This window comes from Rhopilema esculentum, chromosome 13 (genome assembly GCF_057945365.1).
Source record: "Rhopilema esculentum isolate cy_ngs chromosome 13, ASM5794536v1, whole genome shotgun sequence".
Taxonomy (NCBI): domain Eukaryota; kingdom Metazoa; phylum Cnidaria; class Scyphozoa; order Rhizostomeae; family Rhizostomatidae; genus Rhopilema; species Rhopilema esculentum.
In genome coordinates, this window is record NC_142827.1 from 5764210 (window position 1) to 5779934 (window position 15725).

The 15725-nt window shown below is 35.9% G+C and overlaps 1 protein-coding gene across 1 annotated transcript; it reads left to right on the top strand.

The window, feature by feature from the left end:
• The first annotated feature begins 711 nt into the window (after nt 1–711).
• LOC135691885 (growth factor receptor-bound protein 2) lies at nt 712–9950 on the top strand. The gene is made up of 7 exons (XM_065209882.2): nt 712–880; nt 3505–3602; nt 6154–6254; nt 6661–6682; nt 7510–7684; nt 8264–8290; nt 9553–9950. The coding sequence occupies exons 1-7, from the start codon at nt 803–805 to the stop codon at nt 9724–9726; spliced, it is 675 nt and encodes a 224-aa protein (XP_065065954.2). The 5' UTR covers nt 712–802; the 3' UTR covers nt 9727–9950.
• The last annotated feature ends 5775 nt before the right edge of the window (nt 9951–15725 follow it).

A 15725-nucleotide genomic window follows, 5' to 3' on the forward strand; every position in this document is an offset into this window, starting at 1 on the left:
TGGCCAGTACTAAATTGCTTCAGTTTAACCATAAAAATAAGCCAATCTAAAACGATATTAAATTGTTTTTTAAGTTCTTAAAATATTTTGTAAGTTATTAGAGAAATACACTAGCGTATGGTCAGTTGCATAGTTGTAGTCTGAATTGAAAATAACTGGGCGTAGCGTAGCATTGATCCTTGAGGAACGCTAGAGACTGTGCGTCTGTTGATTGTCGTACTCTTTTGACGACATTTTAGGTAGGAATTTTCAAGGCTAAAGAATTTTCATCAAAACCATAGGCGGAGAACTTTGCAATTAACGAATTGTGAGGTGTTTTATATGGTCCCGCACGTTTTTGCAAAACTGAATTTTTTTTTGCAGAATCGTTTGTTACGGGTCTGTGCAGAATGATGCAGAATTTTGTTATTCAATAGATTTATCTATGTCGCTAAAAATTTCAGGCCCTCGAAAAGGGGACGTGGTGGTGCGATACGCAGATGACTGAACAAGTCTCATTCAAAAAGTATAGGAAAATAATACTTTGGAAAATTGGTTGCAAAAATCAAATATTAGTGCTATCCCAGGATCTACGCCATGGGGAGGGGGCAGGGGGCCATGTGCCCCACTTTTACCTCTCTCTACTGTCCAGGGCCGTTTCGTCAACGGAAGTATGATTACCTGCGGGTAAAACTCGGGCATTACGTCAGGCAGTTTAAACAGGAACGAGGCTCTTGATGATCACAGAAACGCGATCGTAGGATGAGGGCGAATCAGGTATTTTAAAAGAGAAACCTAATTTATTTTGTAGAAGAACACCGAGATGGAAGCACTTGCACAACACGACTTTAACACGACAGAATCGGATGAGCTGCCATTCAAGAAAGGGGATACACTCAAGGTAATGATACAAGTTCAAATGTCGTAGGAATAGACATATTGCGGCATGGCAAAATGTTCCAGACGATAACATGGAGTTGTTCCGCATAATAAGGAACTTAATTCAATACTTAACAAGCTCTCACAATTAGGCCAATGTTCTCACAATAGTGTTGTTTTTGTTTATAATAAAGTTTTTTATAATTTCGTAGCTGATACCAGATATGCTATATTCTAGTTTATACTCCTGATCGCTAAGAATCGTAGGATTTGGGCCTCAAAACAATGAACGTTTGATCTCATTATTTCTCAAACGAGAGATAGGCCCGTCCAGAAACATTTAAGGGTAAAGTTGATGCTTTGTGTAATTTATTGCCTAGTAAGAATAAAAAGTATCTATAATCACATTTATTGCCTCACTTAATATGCGATGAACCGACAACATTTATGAAAGAAACGGGAGTTTTTGATAGAAACTGTAGCGGTTAAACCAGCCTGTAAAGTATTTTTCTGCGCGGGAACACTCGAACAATATAAAAAGAAATTTGCGGATGATGAATTTTCCGTGAGAAATCGTGGTAGTAGCAAAGTCTTTCGAAGATATCTTGTATTCTTTTTCTCTTGTCATCACGATGTTCCTGCTAGTTAAGTGATGCACTGATTAGTTTCAAATAAACCCTTTGTTCACCATCATGACCTTTAGATCTGCATAACAGCACAAGCACATATTTCAGTTTCTACTAGAGGCTTTTACATAGTTGCTACTGAAGGATGGAAAGTTTTTCAAATTTTAAATCTTTTAGTTGCTGCAAACTGCACCCTGAAAGAGTTTTTCTTATGCACAACATTACAGTCAAAATTAATGGTGCACCAACACTTTCAACTTTTCCAGTATTTAATTCAATAGATCTAATTTTTAGGTGCGCCCTGAGTTCTACCATGTCTGCATGTTGGGTGTGCTGTCGCTATGCCCTGCATTATTGGTTTAGTTAATACAACAAATAAAATTGATTTTCCTCAGATCAGAACAAATCCAGTGATCAAGGCACAGTTTTCACTTTCAAAGCAAAATTTAGACAGTTTGAAGAATGTTCACTGATTCATTTGAGTTGAGTATAAAAAAGTCTTCATGACAAGCAGGACTTCAAAAAGGTTTCAGAGACCCATGGCCAAAACTAAAAAGACAAGGCCCTGGAGTGAGCAGACAATTTTTGTAGCCATGCTCTTCAAATAAGATTAAAATACATTTCAGAATATTTCTCACAGACATTTTTTGAAATCATGTGAAATATTTGACTATTTTTAAGCATACGTTCTCTGTGTTTGATTAATTTCCTTCATTACTATTCTACTTGATGCAATTCAACCCCTTGCCCCCTCTCTCGACAGCTCTGATTGTAAGGAAAGTAAAAAGATGTTACCTAAAACTAATATTCAAGTCGTCTGAAATAAAGTTGATTTAGTTGAACAAGCAAGGTCAAATACATTCTTGAGCTAATGCAAAACACTGATTTGAACAAAGTATTGTTGTTGGCTTCCATAGACATTTGTATCAACCCGAGTTGATAAATGAAATTCTTGATGATGATGATGATAATAATAAAATGATAAAGAAATTTTAATCCAAGTTTTGTTGAACCTTTTTCCATAGTTTTTGTTAAGTTTGTTTGGAAAAGCCTAAAAAATGTTTAATTTCTAATGTTTCAAAACTAAATTGCTTTTGTTTGAATAGTTTTGATAAACCTGGTTGCTTTATTATTTCAAAATATTTTTTTTCATTTGTTTTATATGCTGTGGTAACCAACTTTTAGGCTGTTCATCATAATGGACTTCATCACAAAACTTGAAGCAAACTTGCAAAAGGCTAGTCTTTGATCTTGCTCTTTGTGCATATCACTCACACTTAAAAAGTTCTTCAGTCAACAGGACACCCTAAATCTCACCTTTATAGACAGGTCATCTTTTTCTGTACAAACCAAACCAGTAATTACTCCCAGGGACTGTAATCAAATATAATCAAAGCAGTGTTAAACATTTATCAAATCATTTTTCATAATCCTTCAACCTACCAACATTCTCCAGTTCTCAAAACAGGTGTACATTCTCGAGATAAAACTACCTGCATAAATGCTTTGTTTTATTACCCTCATTCCAAACCTTACATACTAGATACTTGAGTTTTGTTGTTGCATGTCCCATCGTTTTCACTACAATGATCCTTCTAAAAGAGTCTTTGGAGATATTAAGTGTTGGAGCTCTTAAGAAACACATGCAAGGGTTGAGCAAGAGCATTGGAAGACTATAGCTCCAGGAAATTTTATGAGTGGATATGTCGAAACTGGGCTCAATTTAACCCATTTTAACTGAGGTTTATAGAGAAGAAACAAATTATTTATTTTGGTAGATATCTGCTGTCATATCTGCATTTTTTGTTGCAGAAAAGTCTAGTACCGTACCTTTATTTGCATGGTGATGTTGTATGTCATGAAATACAACGCACAAACCTGTCATTTGCATGTCAATTTAGGTTCATTGTAGATTGACAAGTGGAATGTTTATGCAAGTTTTATCTTAATAATTTTGTATATCTTATATATATTTTAATGGTCTAGGCATATTTGATGCATTAATTGGGTTTCTCTGTAGATCCTTTCCAAAGATCAAGACAAAAACTGGTTCAAAGCAGAGAATAATGGCAGAGAAGGATTTATTCCTAAAAACTATGTTGAGATAAAACCTCATGAGTATGTATTGAAATTTTTATGCACTGAATTTGCTTTTATTTATATTTCAATCACCAGGCCTGCAATATTTCAATTTTTATCAATGGAGGGAAAAATACTTTGTAATAATGGCTAAAATGGCTAAATATCATCTGAAATGGCTAAGGATCAGCACTTTAAGTATCAAGTCATAGCTTTTTCATTATTATAGAAACCATAGATGTACAGGCTAAGTGTTTATCAATTTAAACAATGTTCAGTTGAAGAGCTTGGATATGGTGAGCTTGTGATACCTGAGCTGGATTATGAAATGCCTGCCTTCTGCAATGAAGCAGGTGAAATTTAGGTATTCTTGCATGAATTTGTGCACGAAAAGATGCTGGCAGTAATATTACCTCCTGGCACATAAGGGAAGAATTCTAATTGAGAAAAATCCTTTTCAATGTGTAGCACATCATGAAATCATCAATAGAACACCTCTATCTAACCAACCAGCATAGTGAAAACCATCCCTGGAGGAAATTTCCAGACCCTGGAGTCTCCTTTTGAAACATTTAATAACTCCACAATTTTTCAATTTCCCCACATCCCCTGTGAGCTGTGACCCTTTGGCCTTTTGATTGTCCACTGTTTATGACATCCAGTGAAGGATATCTGATATTGGGGAGTGGGGATATTTGGGAGTGGGGATATTGGGGAGTCAACACCTTTTGATATCTTGTTGTAAATTTTTAGTTTGTAGCATTGCATGGAGGTAGTTGAAAAAAGGCATTAAGTGTATGTTAAAGGTTGAGGTCAGCTGTAACTTATGAGTGTTTATGACATCCAGTGGTGATATCTGATATTGCGGAGTGGGGATATTGGGGAGTCAATGCTTTTTGATATCTTGTTGAACATTTTTAGTTTGTAGCATTGCATGGAGGTAGTTGAAAAAAGGCAATTTTTCTTTGTCTCTGCCTGTCAGTCATTATCATACTGAACAACCCCCACCCCCCGCCCTATTTGTTATGATGGTCAGTTTGTGATGCTGGCTCATCTAATTTGCGAGAGGATTTTGTAGAAGTAAAACGACTGTTATTTCATTAGAGATTTTGAAGCAACTAACTTATTTACACATAAAAAATATTATATGTAGTTATATAAACAAAAGAATAATTAACATAATTAGCATTGTTAGAAAAACGAGATAGATATGAAAACGAAGTTATACAATATAAGAATTACCCTGTTATAGCCTGCCCCTCCTAACGAAAAAAAATAAGAAAACATTCAGAATTTTTTCTTCGTTTAAATATTACATGATACAATTTTGTTTACAAGCTTGTTATTTGTTAGTTTAACTACATATAGCAATCCTCCTTATCCTATCGAATTATTATTTTTTTGCAAAACAATTTTACAGCAGATAAAAAAACAATTTCGCCGTGGTCTTGAAAAATTCCAGGTTGCCAGTTACTTCTAATGCTAGGTAAGAAGCAGCACTGGTTGTCAATTTGATCCCTCTTTCCATCTTAGCATGCCTTTTGAATGTTAAAAAAAACCTGGAGCTCATAGTGAATTGCAGTTGACGCTTCTACTGAGAAACTTTAGGAAAATTGACACAAGGCACAATTTTACCTAAAGAGGACCTGGAATTTTAGATTTATTGCCAACAAGCAATCTTCAAATCTTCAAATCATTAGTTTGTTTACCTTCATTCATATCAAGGAATATCAAATTTAACCAACGGAGCCGCTACCTTTGCTTGATCCTTTTTTGATTTTATGAGATGAAGGTCTCTGAAATGCATAAAGCGTTTCTTCCACCGAGCCGATTTTACCTGAAATTCTCTCTCCCCCCCTACACCCCCCCCGTCGCGACGCCCCTGCTAATGATCATCATAGAGTAATGTAGACTAGCGTCCAGTCCCATTACATTGTCTGCAAGATTTAGGTTTGGTAGTCAGTGGAGTCATTTATACAGTCTGGTTAAAAAATCACAAAGAATTATGGAGAGGATCTTTATCTTGATCCTCAACCATTGTTATTTCAAAGTTTTCATCCATATCTTATCATTTATGCCAACATCGGTCAAAGTCAAAATCAATGTCATCATTTCATTGCTTTTGGCTTTTATTTAAATGGAAAGATGTATGTAATCGGTTTTGTTTTTCTGGAGTTTTTCTGATGAATGCTCATGCTTGGAGTATGATTTTGCGATAAAAAATCATTTTGTGCAATAAACTGCTCTGAGATTATTTCGAGTTTCGCAGTTTTGAATGCTGTTTCATAAGAATATCCTTAGAAACATATGCTCTTGATATAAGAAATATCTAAAATATGTAAAAAAATTGGAACTAAAAATTCGAAAATCACTCTCATCAAAATCGAATACACTAAAGCGCGGAAATCTCATTCCTTGAAAAATAAGCACTGGCATTGCAATGCTGGAAATATCTATCTTGTTTTGTTTCACTGTGTGTCTTAGAAGCTCAAAAAAGTTTATTTTTCCACGTATTCCGCTTTATCGACATGGCCCTGTTTTAACTTGATTTTTTGTTGATAGTTTTCATATTATTTTGTTTACTTGACAGGTGGTTTATGGGGAAATTAACGCGAAAAGATGCTGAATCAAAATTACTCAACCAGCCACATGATGGTGCTTTTCTAATTCGAGAGAGTGAGAGTACTCCTGGTAAGCGGTTTACATGTCAGGATGGGTATTGACACATCTATATTACTTAAGGAAGAAAGTAGGCTTTGAATTTCCTGCATTGTTATAAATACCCTCCGTGCAATTTTTGTTATCAAGCCAATATTTTTAAATGTGACAAAGAAAATGCCCAGAAAAGAATACTAATCCGCTCTTTGACCTCCGGTTAAAATACAAATTTTTCACAAGTTATATGGATTTCTCTTATCTTCAAATGCAAGCGTTTTACGAGAGTTGGTACAAGATGTGGACTTACCCCTGCCTCTGCTTACGACGCCCCTTTAATTTTTCCATGGGTTTTATTAGATAAAGCGATAAAATGTCTTTTTTATATGTTTTGTACATTTGAAACAATATTGTTTTTTAAACCTTATTGTTTCTTTTCTAGGTGATTTCTCCTTATCTGTCGTGTGAGTTTTACTTTGTTACGTTTTGGTATCTTATTGAATAAATTTCAAACCCCGTCAATTGCATTTTGGAAATAGTTATTTGGTTTGACGAGTTTTATTTCGATGGATTGTGATTTAATTTGATCAGAATCGTTTTATTTCTTTCTGAGTTGTTATTTTGATTTGTGTTACTGGCTTTTTTTAAGCCCGGAAGGCTCGAAGACATTGACACATTTTTTGGTTGTACAAAGTTTTAGAAAAGGCTTTAGAAAGCAAACATTTTGAATCATGGTAGGCTAAATTTTTTAAAAATGCAAAAGCTTTTCCTCTTTTACGTCGACAGATGAAGTTTGTTTTTGCCCTTAGGCCTCATTGGTCGTTTTTCTTTAGGCAAGTGGCACTTCTTGGATAGCCTTCACAATCATGTGCTCGCATTTCTGATTGGCCTATCTCGATATACAACTAGGTGTATTATTTTACTAGCTAATTGTTTCGACCAATGTTCTAACGGAATATCTTTTGTACCTTAGAGTTAAATTTTGAAAATGGGCGTTCCCATAATTTTCAGTGACTTTAAAGGTGTGGCACAAAAATCCAATTAATGTCTAACAACCTCCCCCCCCCCCCCCAATCATTGGTCTTAATTCCGTCCCTGGCTGCTAGATTGTCTGGTGTCGACTCACCAGAGAACAATTGTACGCTAAATTTCGCCGCCTATCAAAGACATTCCTTTTGTGTTCATAAATTTATTCTGAATTCCGCAGACCAAGCTCCATTATTCCCAAAATTTAATTTCATGCGATAAGGTTTCGCAGAAGTATCTTTATGCGTAATATTTCTCTTTCAAGGCATAACAAAAACGTACAGCATTTCAAAGTTTTGCGAGATGGCGCAGGCAAATATTTTTTGTGGGTCGTGAAATTCAATTCGCTCAACGATCTAGTTGAATACCATAGAACGTCATCTGTCAGTAGATCGCAGGTCATCTACCTGAAAGATATGGTTAGCGGAATGGATGGCTCGGTGAGTTGAGTTATTCGAATCACTTTCTTACACATGCCTTAATGTTTGGTTCAGTGAAGTTATTTGAGCATTTATACGATTGTATGGGTTGCATATATTCAAAATGTCGAGAGAAAAAATTAAGTGTTTGCCACAGTCATGAAAAATTGTGTAATAAATTGACTGAGACTCTCTGTAATCAAATTACGCAATTATCTTAGGACAAAACTTACGGTTCACCCCCTGAAAATTTCAATACATAGAACGTTTTTTTATAAATATCGCATAATAGTCGCAAGCTTCGGTCACAGCAATGTCTCCAATGTAGGGAAGGGGCTGTCCCCCACTCTTTTGCAAAACATTAAAGCTTTTATCAAAATCTTTTATTATGGGTTTTAAATTTCATCTTTAAATTTAAATGGACTTTTGAATTATGAAGTTTGAAATGATTAAGGTCGTGATTCTCTACAAAGGTCGGTTCAGATTTTTAAGTAATTTCTTTTCAATTGGTTTTAGAAGTAATGTTCTTCAACGAAGAATTAAGTTTTATATAAAGGCTGATTATTGCAGGTTAATTGACTGCTCTTAAATTTATCGTAGGGTCAAGACAGCAAACTGCATCGAAATGTGAGTGATAAAAATATTAAAAATGAAAATATCAAATTGATATCAATGTGAAAAATCTCTTATATTTAATTAATCCTCCCCACTATGATTTCCTTTCAAATAGCAGCACACTTTGAGAATAGAACCTGAAGCAGCAAAATTGATTTTATTCATATTTAAAAGCGTCTTAAAGAATTGTGTTTAGATATTCCACCAAAGTTTTCTTTGGCTAGCGACCCCTTTGATCCAGGGCCTATGCCAAGAATCTGAAAGTGGGGGAGGGGCAAGGCTAGAAAAAGTAGGGGGCCAAGGGGGGAGCATGGCCCCTCCGGGCTCTGTGATCATATCCACAAAGTGTCTGTAAAGTTTGCGATGATAGCAAGCATTCAGCTTTGTTACCAACTAATCAATAATGACACAAATAATGGGTCACACATTGAAACCAATCTTCTCCAAATGGGCCCTTGCTGATTTTTTAATAGCTGAGAATATGGCAAGGTTTTTGTATGTTTTTACGCTTTTTCGGCGGACTGCAACCTCTGGGGTTTATGAGGCTTGCGTCTTTCAATAGAGAATTCAAGTGGCCTGCGGTTTGAATTTTGAAAGCGCGGGAATGAAGTTGCACGGGAATGGCTCAACATATATTTTTTGCTGAAGACCGTTAGAAGGCCATGTCAAGAACAACGGACACCAAAATATGTTGATTGCGTGTGACACTTTATCCAAATAACGACAATATATTGTGTAAGTAATTAAAGCACCAAAACTGAATAGACCGGTAAACATTCGATTTTTCCAGTATTGACATGTTATATTGTCGTTACCTACTGCCATGATTATACACTTGTTTGATTGCGGCTTTCTGGTTGAATTGTACAAGGTTTGCATCTTTTAACAATTGGCATAGATGGCATAGAGTTCTCAAGTGTGACGTCGTGAGAATCAATTTTAAGAAATTTTGAATTTTGCCACATAATCTAAAAGAACACCACTGTATACTTTAAACATGCAAAAAGAGTTAAATAGGTCACCAAAAATCGGTTGAGATATGGCCAATTTCTGATTTGAAGTTTGCTAACGGAATCCTGTTATTCTGGCTCTATTCATAAAGTTATGAACAGTGACGAAATTACAAAGGTTTGTTGGGAAGAGACCCTGTGCTCATTGGGCTAATTCGTAATACATTTAGCTAATTTTGCACCTTTTAAAGGTATTTCTTGGTGCTCTTTTAGGTTATGGGATCCCAATTCACGTAAACTGAAACGATATCTTCTTCTTGTCAGGTATACAGAGCTTCGTTCGACTTTGCTGCGCAGGATGATGAAGAAATATCTTTTCGTCGTGGTGATATAATAAACGTGACACAAAAGTATAACGAAAACTGGTGGATCGGAACAGTTAACGGCCGAACTGGAATGTTTCCTGCCTCCTATGTCACTCAGGTGGATAAACAGTAACTGTGAATTGGAACCCGGTTGATGGGAGCAAAAGCCGATTTTCACGAAACCGAACACCAACAGTAGCCTATACATTGAAACTTTGCCTAAAATTATGTATGCGAGAAGATACGTCACTTTCAGGTAATTTTCCCCTTTGTAATATTTTGATTTGTTCTTGGCCGAATGTATAAAAGGACCTGGCCTTTAATATTTTGATCTGCAATAATCACGCGTTATTATTTTGTGTCATGTGTTATTTGAGTTTGAAAATTCTGCTATAATTATTTGTAATAACTAAGTTGACTGTTTTGCCGCAATAAATTAGATTTATCGTTGTTATCTAGCGTAAGCCGCTTATTAGATATCTAAACAAATCTTTTGCAATAAAACTGTCATTTTTTCGCCATCTCAACTTATTCATGGTCCTAAAACATGACGAAGAAATCAATGATTGGAAAATAGTACCTAATACTTTTCATAGGATAAAGTTTGAATAAATTCTAGAGATGCGTTGCGTCACATAGATAAAATGACTATAAACAGAACTTAAAGATGGCTTCAACAAAAGCAAAAATTTCAATATGTTGTGAAATGTTTGTTTTTTTCAGAGCTTTTTTAAGTTCTGTACCGCAAAAAACTATAGTCAGAACACTTAACCTGGTTTCAAAGAACCATTGACCAGAAGACGTTTATCTAAGGGGGGTGGGACTCGAGGTTTGGCATGAGGCTCATAGTTTTTCACATATGTCAATTCGTTTCAAGGGCACGAACATCATACCAAAATGCATCTGCATTGACACTTTTGCTTATAACGTTTGTTAGTATATTTTCAAAATGCCTGTCTAAAGGTTTCGTCTGCATTTTTGACAAAGAGTTCTTTTATAGATTGCAGGAAGCGTCCTAAAAATAGAACACAGCCAAGCACAACACCATGTTATAATCCCTAATACATGTAAAGTAAAACTTTGGGATGCAAATTTGATTCTTTTAAAAGCAAGACTGAGTTTTAAAGATCAAGAAACTGAAACATATGTAGATGATTAGTTTCAGGTACTTACGTTCGCTGACAAAATTTTTATTTGATATCGAAAAAAGTTAAGAAATAAAAACGCTGTGCCTGATCAATTTGAGACAACCAATTACAAGCCAAGGTTTTGGAGTCACATAGTCATAGAGACGTTGCATGCCCCGCACTTTTTGACTAATTTGGTATCTTAGATATTTCAGATTGTTCCTGGCAAAACTGAACCCTTGTTTTATAATATACAACCATCTGTTCAATATGGAAAAGCTGTAAAACTTTTTGGGTTTTTATTTGGCATGGTATGTGAATCGCCGACAGTCTTTAGTCGTGCATCTGCAACTCTTCCAAGATTCTATGGGCGTCTACAAATTTTTCTTGTCTCTAAAGCGTGGATAAATAAACCAAAATAAGCGTACAACCAAAACGTTTTATTTATCCAAGAACGACGGTATGAATGGGCATCAAATCTGAGGTGTTTATTTGTGGGTTTGCAGCGTTTCCGATTGGCATTATGGTATTTGTTGTTATAAATGTGTGAATCGTTATTTTGGCGCATTTATCGGTAAAGATGTTTTAGATATTTTCAAAAAATTTATCGGTAAGAATATTCATAAAATAATTAGAGATGTTTGGACTCCATCAAATTTTGCACAAGGCTGATACCCCGAAGCTAATTCAAAAAATGCTTGAGTGTTTCACTACTGTACAAAACCGAATACGCGTTTTTAATAAGAAACTTGAATCAGTACTATAGCACCCAGGTTTTTGTGTTAGTAAAATTTTTTGTGTCAAATTGCCTTTTTTGTTTTGAAGTTAAGCATAAAAACGCAGAACGTTACTAAAAAACCCATGCAGATCAAATTCCAAGGTATGGCATCTTTTCCAAAAAAAATCAACAAACTAAAAACTATAGGCAAAGAAGTTGGTTAAAACGATCTATATCAAAATCATATTTACACCACGAATATCATCAAGAATTATATGGTCCTCGGAGGTGTCTCTAGATAGAACTCGGCACTTGTTATTCACTCTCTTTTTGAAAATGGAAATATTTTACTTTCGTAATTTTTCTTGAACCTAGTACAAATGTTTTTTATTTTTTTTAGCCATCCTAGTACTTGTTTCTTATAAACCAGTTCCTTATAGAAAAACGTGCAATCATACACTTGATGTTCCGAATCCCCTATATGAGAGTGAGAGGAGGACTTGCCAGTTCGGGTAGAAGCGAGAGGCAAGACAACAAGAAACCCAAGGGGGAATTCTCTATTGTAAATGGCAAACGAGATTTCTAGGGATTTACCCATAAAACAATAGGATTTCTGCCAAAAATGTATGATATTTCTGTTGATGATTTTCTTTTAAAGAGAGCACTCCTGGCTCATATCTTTTGTATTCTGTAGACATTACGATTACGTTGACAAACACATCTGTAGACATTACGATGCAAATTACTCACAACTGGACATGCTACTGCAGAATTTTGGGCTGACTGGACAGCTTCTCCAGACAGAAACATTTTTCGTGCTTGATAAATCAGTCAACTACCACTCCTCTAGTATCTTCTACAAGTTTCACTAAATTGTCTGGCAAAGATCTGGTTCTACCGTTAATGATTAAAAATTGACAAAATTCATTTTCTTATTTTTGTTCATAACAATAATGACAATAACGAAACCCCTTTCTACTTAGTCGTTTGAATGCAACATTAAGATTCTCAGGAAAATGAATTCAATTATTTTGATACCTAAAAATGTTTTGTCTGAAAGGCCCAATTTTAAAGAAGATTGATAGCTAGTTACTGCTCGTGACAGATAGATGAATGGAATAAAAAATATTTAACTAATGTATGGCTTAAGAGTTTTTACTACAGCTGTAGTTCAGTATTCGATTCGCCGTTGATCAGCTGTATCGCTGACCCGCCCTAGGCCCTCTTAGTACAGGTCTCTTGTTATGTCTCTTATTAGACAATTCCATTTATGTATATAAGAGTTTTCAAAAGGCAGCAGGTGAGTTCATTATTACTTGTTTAATAAGCACGCTACCTGTTCTTGCCGAAAATATGAAAATTTCTATCGAAACAAATGTTTTTGTTTGACCAACATACCAGCTCAGTACTGTCAATCTCTCATCATTAATTTTCGCCTTCCGAAATTCATTTACTTCACATACAGAGAATATAATGTTTTTCATACGCAATTTTTCAATTTGCTGAAATGTGGCAAGAGTAAATTCGAATCTTCACTGCTGTTCGAAATTTCTTAATTATTCCTTTAATCTTTAACCAAATAATGTCAAAGTCAATTAAAAATAATCATTAAGGAAACTTCCAGGTGTGGGCCAACAAACAATACGAAACGAAGAATCGTAATACACGGGTGGGGTACGAAACTCGCTGTTGTTCATCCAGATTCAATAAAGCGATTATAATTCCTTCTAACCACAAACCGTAAAACCAATCCGTATCGAAAATCTATTTAGTCGTCATCAGGAGAAAAAATGTCATATTCGTGCAACAGTTCAGCTCCTGTGCTCGATAAATATCCTCCAAATAAAACGAAAGGTACCACAATAGAAAACACTTTAACTAAGCCAAGTTTCGTTTTGTCAGGCTTTGGTGAAACAGCTCCAGATCTAAGATGTATAGTCGCTTGAGTAGACTCCATTTGCACCTTTATATTCATACACTTGGCGATGTTATCAACAGACGTCTGTAACTGCTTCCTCTGTTTTGCTGCAACCCACCACAGCTGCTTTGAAAATACTGATAGAGCCATCAATGCATCAAGTTACGCCCTTTAAAAATTACACCGGCCTCCTTAGCAATACTTTTTGAAACACAATGATATGCAACTTTAGTGATGTAAATGCATACCAACCACTCGCATTCTCTATCACCTCATACTGCAATCAGAGAATATTCTGTGCCGACATGCAGATAATATTCGATTGCCACTGCTACTGTTCAATGTTCTGCAACTCTAATGTTGTTTATGATGTTTAATCAATCGAGAATAATCTTCTTGGTTCCCTGTGTTAACCGCGGGTGTAACCAAGCGACTCGCCACGCCATTGTTGGTTGTCATGCTCTGCACAGATCCTCTTGATCCACAGCCATTAATTTGGTTATTGATACGAATGTAAAAGTGTTTGTGGTCTGGTGTCAAACTATAAAGCAGATAGTTTTGACCGGGAATTGATATTTTCGATTTTGATGCTAGTTTCCGTTTTCTAAGGACATGTTTACAAGGAGGTAGAGTAGCCCTACTGGTTACCCCACCGCAACAGTGACTGTTTACAAGCAATGTCCTACAGCTGGGGTACGAATTAGGGTTACCTTTCCATCCTTGTAAACGGTCCTCTTTCATTATCTGTAATTTGTTAAGCAGCAGAGCGAAACATTCCGTAGTTAATACCCACACATTAATGAATTTAATCCACACAAACGTTTTTATACTTTGCGTAAACGTTTTTAACAGCATTAGTTAAGAATTTTAAAACAAGAGATTTCTCCATTGTCAGTGTATAGAATTTGTTTATGAATGAAACGGTGTCATGTGTATACATACAAAAAATGTCATTGTATCCTCAATGGTTATACTGGAGAGATGAAATTTTCTGAAATAAGGTCTTCTCGGTCTCAAACGTTTTAATTTAAAGATAAGGAACAACTGCCAGTGTAGGTGTGCAGCAATAGGAATTTCTATGAGTACAGCAAAATCATACCGCCTGCGGTGTAATTGGCTCAGTTCTATGTTTAGCATAACGTGATATAAAAATTCAAACGGATTTTACTATTAATCGCTTATCTTTTAATGAGCAGTAATCTGAAACAATGGATTTTCGCAAAAAACAGAGGCCTTTCTAATGAATTTTTTCGAATAAATTTAAAGACCATAAAGCAGTTTTTCCTTACTGGCTCATAGGCAACGTGTTATATGGAGGTAGAAAGGGTTGGGGGTTGGGGAGGGGATTGCAAATTCTCCTCTCAAAAGAATTTGAAGTGGGATATTGATCTCGGATACTTTGTCCCAGAGCGTGGAAGTGCTCTCTTTAGTTAGGATCTTGACATTGGGAGAGGGGGCCAATTTTTTTAGAAACATAAAGAAATGAAATGTATATTAAAATTTACGTACAGAGGTAATGCACAAACATATACTACATACAAACCAACAGGGTAGAAAGTTGAGTGGCAACATGTACCCATTTTCAAACTTAGTACATTACATATACACATTGCAATTTACACACTGCATATATTTGTTCCTCTATCTGCAAACGTTTTGGTTTGGGGACCCTCTAGGGTATTAGAGGTCCAGGCTCCCTCTAACGGCCCCCTGCTCTTAATAAACAGGCAACTAAGAAGGGCCATGCCCCCCACTTTTTTGGGAAGCAAGTAGTTTTAAAGCTGCTGTAAAAGGGAAAAGTCTTGGCCCCCTTCATTTGCTAGCCTTGTCCCCCCACTTACAAATTCGTGGCGTAGGCCCTGCTAAGGCACATCACTGCGCTTATTCACCCTTTACTTTCCTCTGGGTACCAGAGCCTCTGTGAAAAAGATGGTCGAACAATTCCCACTCTTTCACTGAGGCCTTTACTTGGAACTCATATTTTCACCACATTTAAGAGCAGGCCCGTAGCGTTTTAACAAGTTTTAATTTACATAAGTTCAACAAAATTCTTATTAAATTGCAAAGATGTGCCCCCCCCCTTCGCCAAAGGCTCTGCTATGTCGTAATAAGAACTGGCCGAAACTGGAATAACATCTCTAGAGGTAAGCTAAGGTACCAAACGGTTAGCGCTAAAGATAATTGAATCCTTAATTTCTTTTCATTCAAAAGTTCTAAAGCTTATAACTTCCCGCTTTACTAAAGACATATCTTGTCCTCCAATAAGCACTGGCTCGATAGTTTGGGGTCTGGGATTTTGGCCGTGTTTGGGGTTCTTCAAAAATTGGCTTGGTCAATGACTAGGGAAAAGCTAGGTTTCATTCTTTCAG